The sequence below is a fragment of the Cornus florida genome, unplaced genomic scaffold (assembly GCF_030987335.1).
Source record: "Cornus florida cultivar Cherokee Brave unplaced genomic scaffold, ASM3098733v1 CherokeeBrave_3.0.0_Hap2_Chr11, whole genome shotgun sequence".
In the NCBI taxonomy this organism is placed as follows: Eukaryota; Viridiplantae; Streptophyta; class Magnoliopsida; order Cornales; family Cornaceae; genus Cornus; species Cornus florida.
Genome location: NW_026775581.1, coordinates 35,297,106 through 35,309,143, shown reverse-complemented (window position 1 = coordinate 35,309,143; position 12,038 = coordinate 35,297,106). Strand labels below are relative to the sequence as shown.

At 37.2% G+C, this 12,038-nt stretch overlaps 1 protein-coding gene across 1 annotated transcript; it reads right to left on the bottom strand.

The window, feature by feature from the left end:
- Positions 1-7,866: 7,866 nt before the first annotated feature.
- Positions 7,867-10,892, bottom strand: LOC132280952 (putative F-box protein At4g38870). Its single transcript, XM_059782699.1, has 2 exons — positions 9,881-10,892; positions 7,867-7,964 (listed from the first exon to the last, which is right to left on the bottom strand). Exons 1-2 carry the CDS (start codon positions 10,890-10,892, stop codon positions 7,867-7,869), a joined length of 1,110 nt encoding a protein of 369 aa, XP_059638682.1.
- Between the last annotated feature and the right edge of the window lie 1,146 nt (positions 10,893-12,038).

The window sequence follows — 12,038 nt, the reverse complement described above, 5'->3', positions numbered from 1 at the left end:
GGCTCAGAAGCTACGAAACCGAGACCAGACTTAGGTGAAATGATTTTATGCCCTTGATCTTTCAACTTATTCTGTGTCTCATTGAGGCCGTGCACCTTCTCACCGGTGACCTCAGCATTCAGTTTTCCAAGGCTTGCAGGATTTGTAAAATCATACCCCGACTTAGCCAAGAGTTGGTATGCTTTAGGATCGAATCCTTCGTCGGTCCTTTGTTTTGGAAGTGGTAAATGATCAACCATAGATTGAGAAGGCCGCACGAACCCTTTTAACGGAGACTTGGAAGGCGAAGACTTCTGAATCTTAGGGAGAGGAAGAGTTAACTCTCCTTTAAGCTTTTGCATATCTTCTTTTTCCTTGGTTTGTGACATCTTTAATTTAAATTCCTTAGTTTCAATTATCTCGATAACAGGTGCCTGCCCTTCTTGTCGCTGAGATTTTGGAACATACTTTAAAATAGGTTTCGTCCGATGTGCTTTTATCGAGACCCCTCGCGTTTTAGCTACCTTTACAATGTCTGTCACCGAAACGTCTAGTGGATCACTTAATGCTTCTTTTGCTTTTGTAGATTGACTCTCTTGTGTAGACAGAAGGCTTGGGATGGGCACTTCCGAAGGTGTATCATGATCGATATAGAACTTGGCATCGGCAAAATGAGATTCTGCCTCTGTAAATGGCTTATGATCAGCCACAACCGTTTGTACGCCATTTTTGTAGAATTTGAAGCACTGATGAAGAGTCGATGGAATGACGCCATTACTATGTATCCAAGGCCTTCCCAACAACAAATTGTAGGACATCTTTGCATCAATCACATGGAATAAGGTTTCTGCTTAGAGCTCGCCAATAGTTAGCTTTGCCCGAATCATGCCGATAGCTCTCTGTCCTCCTTGGTTAAAACCTTGAATAATAAGACGGCTACGCGATAACTCGTCAATTGTGATGCCAAGATTTTTCATCGTAAATTTTGGCATTAGATTCACCGCCGAGCCACCATCAACAAGAATACGAGTAACTCTTCATTCTTTTATGTAACCGGAGACGAAGAGAGGACAATTGTGCGGCTTCGAACCCAACTGAAGATCCTCGCCCGTAAAAACAATTGGTGCACAACATGACTCAAACGTACCTCTGACCACTTCATTATCATCAGATTTTTCAATGATGGCTGTATTATGGTTCTCTACAGTCTGGACTTCATCTTGATCCTCGTTCTTCTCATCATTAAGGCTTGTTTTCTTAGTTGAAACCATGTAAGTTGTTTCAACTTCGTCATTTAGGTATCCTTTTGGAAAGAACTCTTGCAAGGTAATAGACTTCTGACTCTTTTTGCTTATAGAGGTGTGTTTAGTTGACTGTGTCTTCTTGACCCATTTTCTGTATTTTCTGTTATGGCTAGACTGTTTATGGTGGTATTGGGGTTTCTTCTTCCTTTGCCCTCTGTCAGAATAATTAGTCTGAAAAATATCAGCTTGTTGCTTCCGTGGTCTCTTTCTTGTCACCAGAGTCCATCCTTCTTCATCATCCTGAGGAAAAACCCTTCCAAATGTTGAAATGTCCCGTACACTCCCTTGGCCAATATAAATTGGGATTGGTTCCAATGAACCAAACTGGATAGTTGTGCAAGATACCTCCGAAGTTAAAGGTTGAGAACCAGCACTCCCCACGATAGAGGTTGTCAAAGTAGCAGTAGTATGATTTGAAGTTACAACTTCGTCTGTATCCAACAAGATTTTTCCTTGTTTTGCCAGATTCATCACCACCTCCTTGAAGATAAAACACTTCTCAATTGGATGACTGATAATGCGATGATATTTGCAGTATTTTGGGTCGTTGATACGTCCCATCTCTGGAGGACGTTTGCATTCAGGGAGTTCTATAACTTTACTTTCAAGTAAACATTCCAAGATGCCAGGAACATCGGAATCGGGGAAGGTGTATTCTTTCTTCTCTAACTCCTTTAGCGTAGGACGCTGTCTCTCCCTCTCTTGAAACTGGCGAGGCTTTTTATCATCCTTCTTGTCATCTTTAACAGATATCTTAATTAGGGTGGTTGAGATAGCCATTGAATCTTTAGCCGCATTTTTTGATGACTTGCCGCCCTTCTTCCAGTCCTTCTTATCTTTGCGTGGTTCTATAGTCATGGGACTTTTGCCGTCATGGGATTTCATACTGATCTCCATGTCATGGGCACGCGTAGCCAATTCCTCAAATGTGCGAGGTTTTATGCCTTGCAGAATGTAGAGCAGGCCCCAATGCATTCCCTGCAAACACATCTCCATAGCAGATACTTCTGACAAACGGTCCTTGCAGTTAAGACTGAGGGCTCTCCACCGATTAATGTAGTCGATTACAGGCTCATCCTTCCATTGCTTCGTGTTAGTCAACTCTATCATACTAACAGTACGACGAGTGCTATAGAACCTGTTCAAGAATTCTCGTTCCATCTGGTCCCAACTATCAATTGATTCTGACTTTAGGTCAGTGTACCACTCAAACGCGTTTCCTTTAAGGGACCGGACAAACTGTTTGACTAGTAAGTCCCCCTTTGTTCCGGCATTGTTACAAGTCTCGACAAAATGGGCAATGTGTTGCTTGGGGTTACCTTTTCCGTCAAATTGCTGAATCTTCGGAGGTTGGTATCCTACATGCATTCTCATACTATCGATTCTCCTTGTATAGGGATTTGAGTACATGAGAGTGCTCTGCGAGACACCACCATATTGAGCTCGGATTGTATTCGTTATCATATCTTGCAATTGTTCGACAGATAATGAAGAGACTGATGAAGAGGTATGATTGGTTTGACCAGTCGCCTGTTCTATCCCCGGCGTCTGGTTTTGACTGGTCACTTGTTCTGTCACCGGCGTCTGTTTGGGATTCTCCCTGTGAGTACCTTGTGCTGTAGAATTAGGATTCTCCGTTAGTATTGCTGTGGAAGATGTAGGTTTCCCAGACGGTGGTGGTGTGAAAGTTGCACGATTCCCGGATGGCATTGGTGTTTCACCGAAGGTCTGAACTTCCAATTTATTCATTAGTGTAGCGATTTGCAAGTCCTTTTCTTCAATAGTCTTTGTGAGGTTCTCAATGGAATGAGCCATAGTTGCTAGTTGTTCCTCCACCGTAGCAGCTCCAGTCATCATTGCAGCAACCACATCTGAGTATGATGGGCCTTGAGAATCCACGTTCCTTGAAGTGATTGATTGCTCCGAAGTCTGACGTGGTGACTCTGGGGGTGAACCGACACTAGAGTGAGCATCATAGATAGAACGAAGTGAATTTGGTGGTGGAGCCTCCTCTGGAATAATGTCAAGGTTTTTGACATGTTGAGTTTTCACGTTCGCCGGTGTTGCAGGATTAGTTTTCACCACATCTTGCTGAAGTTTGAATGACGCCATCGCCTGGGACTTGCTACGTGTTACAGGGCCCGTCAAGGTACTTCCATCGCTTAATTTGGTCTTCGTGCCACTTTTCATGGTGGCTTTAGCGTCGACCTTTGCACTAGCGATGTTCTTTTGGGCTTTCTTGTCTGTCTGAATCTTAGGAGGAGCCATAGAATCTGATAGAGAAGAAACTTGATGGTAGGAGAAAGAGATGAGAGGCAAAGGTGGTCCCACCGGGCGTGCCACAAATTTGTACACACAAATTTTGTAAGTCTGCAATAGAAACAAAATATGGAGCAAATAGAATTTTATTAATTTATGAATGTGGAGTACAGTCCTTTGTAATATCTTTTACAAAAAAAGAATGGTCCTCTTATTCGATCTCCTTGTTTTTGGTTGGTTGGATCCAAGGGCTGCACGAGCTTGTTCTTGAATCAATGTGGAATTTGATGAAGAACGGGACGTTGTTGGATGTGCTTGATGTTCTTCGCTTTTGGGTTTCGATTCTGAATTTGTGTTCGAATTCTGAGTCTTTGGATTTCTGAGTCTCTTCTGAATTCTGAATTTGTGTCTGAATTCTGAGTCTTTGGATTTCTGAGTCTCTTCTGAATTCTGAATTTGTGTCTGAATTCTGAGTCTTTGGATTTCTGAGTCTCTGAACTTCTGAATTCTGAATTTGTGTCTGAATTTGTAGACTTCTGAATTCTGAAATCCTCTCCCCTTTTTCTTCCTCCAAGCCTCTATTTATAGGCTTCTTGGATTAATAGGATGATAACACGTGTCATCTCCTGATAAGGAAAAAAAATTATAATTGGGCCGGGCCGGATATATTATGATAATTATCCTTAAAAATAATTATTCCAAATATATTTTATTAGGAATAATTATTCTTTTTATTTGACCATCTAGACTCCAGACTGGGCTTAATTAAATAATTTAAGTGGACCATACTTGGGCCAATTAAATAACTTAATTAATCATTGGGCCCATATTTAATGGGTCCATTTGTCCAAATTAAAGTTCACAAAAATTTTAGTGTCTACAAGGTACAAGTGCCATGATCCCATAAGCGAGACCTTGAATTCCGACGCTGGCAATTCAGGCTCCGGCAAGCTCTAGCGCGCCCAAATGGCGGGTAAACATCAGGGTGACAAAGCTGAGCATGCAGTTGAAAATGGAAACGATGATGGAAGCCCCCGAAAGGAGCCAGGATTCCCAACCCGCGAGGCGAGGATACCATTGGAGAGCCACCGGCCTGTGTGACAAGAATTCCTCAACGGCGGCCGACGACAAAATCTGGAATCCAAGCGTGCGAGTCCAATCCCAGCAGCAGAGTCTGATACACTTCATCGTGACCTTCTTCCACTGACCCCATTTTTTTGCCACCAATTAAAATCAATGCACTACTTCACTTAATGTGCATGTGTGAGAGAAATGATAGAATCATTAAAAAAAAATTCTCACGGGGAAGAATAGTGTCTTTTTTGGTCTTTTTATAATTTTATTTTTTTTTTAATAAAATTATTCAATAAGGATAATTTGGTCAATTTAAATTTTAAACGTGTCACCCCGACCTAATTGTACCAAATTAAAATTTGAAGAATGTTTTTTGTATGCACGGTAAATATTCTTTGCGGATGTTTTTTGCACTAGACCCACATATAAGAAGCAATATTGGATTCGTTCTTATGATTTTGATTAGACATTCAAGTTGGCTTTGTTCAAGCTGATTACAATGTCAATTTTGTTCTCTCTGTAGTATTTTAAGGCGTACGGTTGTAAAATATCATCTTGTGATCATCACATAAATCAAACTCTCTTCCTTCCGATTTGATGGTTAACAACACAATATATATATATACTCTTCCTTCCAATTTGATGGTTGACAACACAATATATATATTACAATGTCAATATATATATATATATATATATTGTGTTGTCAACCATCAAATTAGAAGGAAGAGTATATATATATATATTGTGTTGTCAACCATCAAATTGGAAGGAAGAGAGTTTGAATATATATATTGTGTTGTCAACCATCAAATTGGAAGGAAGAGAGTTTGATTTATGTGATGATCACAAGATGATATTTTACAACCGTACGCCTTAAAATACTACTGAGAGAACAAAATTGACATTGTAATCAGCTTGAACAAAGCCAACTTGAATGTCTAATCAAAATCATAAGAAAGAATCCAATATTGCTTCTTAACGTAGGACTTGAAATGAGCTTGTAGACCATTTATTTATTTCCCTATATAAGTTGTATGATGTATTGTTTAATTTCATTAACAAGTTCAAAATGCAGTCACTCGTTTTTCTCTTTCATATCTATTATAATCTATTCTAGGAGGATTGTGATCGATCCCATTCTCTCATCATATGAAGGGGACGGATCAAGTGTCGTAAAAAATTAGGGATGGCAATTTGTATTTGTGGATCGTATTCGTGTCGTGTCGATATAGGGGTATTATATTAAATAGGTAAATTTAAATCCTACTCATTTAATAATCGTGTCAAGAATTTTCAACACTAACCCAACTCGTTTATTAAACAGGTAAACATATTAACCCGTTTAATGACCTGTTTATTAAAACAAGATATTTAACATTTAATCAAATGCTCAATAATAGAAAAAAAATTGTCATAATTAACCCAAATATTTAAAATAAAAAGAAAAATCATAAGACATAGACAAAGTTTATGTTGAAATGACTTAACTATCCATAATAATTAGATTTAAACAAGTAACATATTACATATATCATATTCATGATTATAACATGATGAGTTAAATGGGTCATAAACGGGTTAGACGGGTTAAACCTCTCAACTCTAAAACCCTAAGTCGACAAGGTTAAATAAACGGGTTAAGTCGACCCTTTTATGACCCAAATTCATTTATACCAAACCCAAACTCTTTTAAATCGTATCGTGTTGTATCGTGTTCGTGTTGCCGTATCGTAATTTGTCACTCCTATAAAAAATTGTTATCTGGGCTTGATTCGCACATAGCGCTAACCATTCTACTCAACTCCAATTTAGCATTCTCTAGTCGGGAGGGGGAGCTCCGGCCATATTGTCTGTCTGTCTTGTTTCTTTCTAACCAATCATATCAAGGAACATACCAAAGAAGCATATTTATTTCCACTCCTCTGATTTTACACGACAGAAGGTTTATTGTAATTTTCAAAACTTGTAACAAACAATTGGCGTAGTAGAAAGAAAAATTACCTTTGAATTAAACTGAACCACAACCTTAAACTCCAACATACTCTGTTTTCAAATCACCAAAACTATCCAAATGGAAAATACAAAAATGATCAAATGTTGATAACAAAAACTATTATTTTAATATCAACATAGCCTAATTAGCTTGGACCCAAGCCATTGCACAAATTTGCAATATCTCACCACAAGTGAAGCATTGAAAATGATGCATCAATTATTTGTTCTTTCCGAAAAAGTTGCTAATTAATTATTATTATTTTTATTTTGTGGATCAGAATTTGATCGATGACTACTTTAAAATGCATGGTATAGGAACACGTATACATATAAAAATATAGATGTATAAGATGCTGAACTCTACTTATGTCCCGCTATACTTGAGTTTAACAAAAACCTATTATCTTGGCGTTTTTTCATTTGCAACATAAAGCCTCTTTCACCATCAGGGGTCCCAACTTTCCAAAGAGTAGGTGACCCAGCTTTCCAAAGAGAAGGTCCGTGGTACCGGCCCCAAGTTTTCAAAGGGAGGTCAGGGGTTCAATCTCCCTCTTCAATCAAAATATGCCATCTCCCCCTTCAATCTCTTCAATCTCTATAATCAATCGAAATATGTTCTCCCCCTTCGATCCTTGTGTCACGCCCCAAAATCCTAAATACATGAACTCTTGTCTCGTATTAAGATTTGGCATGACTTTCTTTACACAACCACAACCTTACAATAAAAATAATTAAATAAAGAAGTAGATGTAAACCACCCTCTAATTTATTAAATCGATACAACCATAATATCAAACAACCTTGTCAAAAATAATCCATGATAATTAGACAAAATGAACTAACTCTCAAAAAAAATATCGTCATTCTTATTACAATGCGAAAATTGAACTAAACCAAAGAATACGACAAACAAGCCAAAATCCATCACCATCATGTAATCTCATCACGATCCTACTCAACGTGTACCTGAAATGTGATAATGGGGTGAGCTCACAAGCTCAGCAATAAATGCTAAACATAATCATCGTTCAGCAAATTTACCTTACCTTGTATTCCTGTATATATAAGCAACTCAAATAAGTTCATTATTCAAATATGTATAACCCAGTTAATTATAAACTTAATAAATAACCATCTTTTATTTTTAATAAATCGGCATATCTCACATGAGCCCCGGGCTCCCGTCCAATAAAATGGTGTGAATCGTATAGTCCCTGACTACCAAAAACACACGTGTGGCTGGATTGTACGTCTACTCCCCAGATGATCCCTGATCACGTCCACACAATAAGGGCTCATTAGACCCGTGGCCATAACAAAAGGGTAGTGCACTCCCAAATAGGTAGGTCCCTGACCATACCCAGGAGTCATCATAGGGTCAATCCCTGAATGCCCTCCGACTAATCCAAACTCATCATTATTAATTATGATGAATTATGAGAGACATTATTAATTAATAATATAAATTAATAAGTAATACAACCAAACACACTTTTAATTTAAAACAGAACCCTAAAGACCCAACTAGTGGGAGTACAAAATTTCTAGACATAGCCTATCCTTAGATACATGACCCTGCAAAATTTCAAAATCTATTGCTTAATAGTTTTTCCGTACTCCCTGTCTTTGTATTGAAAAAAATAATACTTTTTCAAACAGTTCACATATGATAAAAATAATATTGTGAAAAATATTATAATTTTTGGAACATTAATAATATATTTCCCTAATTTATTTCTAATTCTAAATCAGTTTAAATTATTAAATAAAAATAAATAAATGAATAATTTCTGATGGACAAAGAAATGGTCTAACATTTAGATCTTAACTAATGGACCACACAGCCTAACTCGTTGGCCAACTGCTCACACCCTAGTCCAAACACGCCCCATACACCATCCAATGGCCCAATGCGGGTGAAATCAAAACACCCAAAATGAGTCTTCCACCAGTTTAAATTATTCTTTCCAGGAGCTCAACCAGCAACTTCTAAGTTGTGTTTCCAACCATGCATAACCAAGTCCAAATCCACTTTGTTAAATACAGGTCATCCCACAATCATGGATTATTTATTGCTTAATTTATTAACATACACATGAGAATTAGTTTATGAAACTAGTCTAAACACCATAATTTTTTAATCCCAAAATAATGATCTCCAAGACCCAGTACTAATGACTACACCACTGCCATATACCAACGTACCCACATAAATCCCTCTTTGACTGAAACTCTACAAGAATTTCCTTCCTATAAATATATATCTACCACGTGAAGACTACTTTACTTCAAACAGTCCACACATAAACACGCGCACATACATCTATATATATATATATATATATTTACATTAGATCAGATTTGTCATTAATCAGAACTTACAGTTAAGATTATATGAAATTTTATATACTCAAATACAAATATACTTAAAGGTTCACGCATCTTAATTATAACCAAAGTAACTCTACAAATTACATACATGCAGTCATTCTCAAACATGTAAATATAGATACATTCATATATAAATCATTATTATTACTATAAATTATAACAATGAAATAAACTAAATTTCATATTCAACCAATATACATTTTTCGTAAGAAATGTAAAGACTCTTAAGATTACTTGATTAAATACAACTACTCATGCAACCAATATATATTGTATTCTTAATCAGTAACTTGCAACAACATATTAAAATATGCTAAAATATACATCTTTTAAGAAGTTACGAATATATATAGAACTACAATGCAAGATTAACTTGCCTGGGATATTAATTAATTCTTCCTTCCTACGCGAATTCCAGATTATCGTTCCTTCTCTCGGCTACTGCAGAAAGACACGACGTCAGATCACTCTCTTTAGGTCTCCGTCCTATCATGCTGTATCGTGCTAATATTATTATTATTTTTTTAAAATAAATCCTCGTAGAACTGATACAACGTGAAAATATAAAGGATAAATATAACTGCATTTGAGATAACCTAGGACTCTTATTTTAAGATTTAAATTTTAAAAGAAAAACTCTATTATCTCTACTATCACATTAAAATACTAAATACTAAATAATAAAAATAATGTACGAAATTTTAGGGTTTTACACCTTGTCAATCGAAATATGCTCTCCACATGTTTGATACATGAGAATGGATGATCTTCTTCCAATAAATTTACCATCCTCACTTTCTTACTTTCCAAGTCATAATAAAATAATTTTGGTGTTTCTGCAGATTTAGTTGCAAATAACAAGAGTAAAATCTCACCTGTATGGATGGTACCAATTGGTAGCTTCATCGCCCCATCATCATCTATTAGTGGCATCCCCTCATACATAATTACGAGACTTTCTTTGTTCCATAGTTGTTTTTCGTAATCTTCTAAAATCCAAATTGTCGTCAACTTCTTATCCATTACAGCCAAATTTTCTCCAACTTGTAGTAATGAAGAGCCATATTTATTGCCAGAAGGAAGAGACATGGCTCGAAACTTCTTGGGTCCCACTTCAAAAGCCAATATAATATTTTCATCCTGTTCATCCCCAGAACTTTCATTGGGATACCTATGTAGAGAATTTAGACAATATATAACACCGTCAATGTAACAAGTGCTAGCATCACATTCGAATTCATTCACATTCAATTGTTGCGGGATAGAATCATCAACAATATCTCTCCATGAGTTGCTGCCAAGCGTCAAAATCTTGTACTCAATTGGCCCATCCACCCGATAGCCTCTTCGGTAGCCTCTTTTAGTAGTAATATGGCATCTGCCAAGGACTTTGTATTTCATAGTGGAAGGATCATACCCTAAGAAGTATTCTGGATATAATTTCAACCGCCGCCTGTATTGTAAAGTCACGGTAACGCTAATGGGAGGAATGTCTATGCATTCTCGTGTGCTAGGATTCCATATCCAGTCTTCGATACGAACCAAGCCGTTAACCAGCTGATGCGGACTATATATCATTCTGGCCTCCAAATTTAGAATGTGATGGAGTTCGTGTCCCTCCGGGTCTGCAGAGTATAGTACCGGGTTTGGAGAGTATAGTTTATTGAAACCATGACAGAAGATGATGATGTTGATAGCACCAGGGCGACTGTAGGAGCGAATATGGTGGGAATGAACGAAAAAGGGATCGTCAATGATAGAGCACCAGAGCTTGGAAACACACCTCAATCTCAGCAAACTTTTCACGGGAAGCTCTTTGAGTATCTGGAAGATCATCTCTTGCGGAAGTACTGAAAACCCTTCTTCTACCTCTTCTTGTTTCTCCATCTTATTAGCAGAAGAAACTTTTTAGGGTTTTCTGATATATGTATGTATAATTGTGAGTGAAATATAAATGCTTGCTTCAGTTTACCTATATGATTCTGCTCCTGTCTGGGCACTTCTTTCCAAGCTTCTTAAAAAGTGGAGGTGATCTTTTCCCTTAATCAAGGACGAATACTTACCCTCTGCGTTGTATATATTGATGGTGAAGTAGGGCTGTTAGCGGTAATTAAGGCCCGTAACATCCTTAAGGGTGTGTTTGGTAAGATTGATTTGGAGGGATAAGGGGAGAAAAGAAAAGAGAGGATAGTGTAAGTGTGTGTTTGGGTAAGTTAAGTGGAGGGATAAGGAGGGATAAGGAGAGAAAGGGAGGGATAGCTATCCCTCTCTATCTTTCATTTGCTTTCTCCTCAATTTTGAGAAGATAGGGAGAGAAAGGATAGTGATTTTAGTGGTATTTTGATAATACCAAAATTAGCCTCCACAAATCAATACACAAATTTATTATTCCATTCAAATCCCATGGTTATGAAAGGGTAAAAAAGTAATTTGTCTATTATCCTTTCTTTTCTTTTCTCTACTCTATCTTATGCAAACAAGAATAACTATCATTTCTTTTCTTTTCTCCCCTGCCTATCCAAATACAAATATAAATTATTACTATTATTTCTTTTCTTTTCTCACTAAACTATCCTTTCTTTTCTTTTCTTTTCTTTTTTCTCATAACTAATACTATCCAAACACACCCTAAGGCTTGACAACAAGAAGTCCCGAGTCAAAACAGATACTTTTTTTGTTTTTTTTCCTGGCAAACAAACTACACTTTCCTCACTCTCCAATATATTTTTCAAAATATAATAATGATAGCTAATACAAGCCTTTTGCCCCCTCTTAATCTCAAAATAGGCTGCCTAACAACCCTAACCCGTTGAAATTCAAATTTCCTAGAAAAGAGGAACAAACTTTAACTAAATCAAAGTTGGGCCCCGTAGGCTAGCGTCCGGACGCAAGGTTTGGCGTTCGAACGCGAGGTTAAGTGCATGGCCCAAATGTAACTTGTTTTGCATTTCTTCAGCTTGGACTATTGAGTCCTTCTTCATCCTAATGTGTTGCTGAGAGTTTCCATAGATACATTAGAACCTCTTTTCTTGA

Bases quoted from the DNA above. Each gene is read 5' to 3' on its own strand.
- LOC132280952 (XM_059782699.1), bottom strand. From the start codon at position 10,892: ATGGAGAAACAAGAAGAGGTAGAAGAAGGGTTTTCAGTACTTCCGCAA. The intron at 7,965-9,880 runs GTGAGATTTTAC...GGGTATGGTCAG, and splicing joins AATTGGTACCATCCATACAG to GGACCTACCTATTTGGGAGT.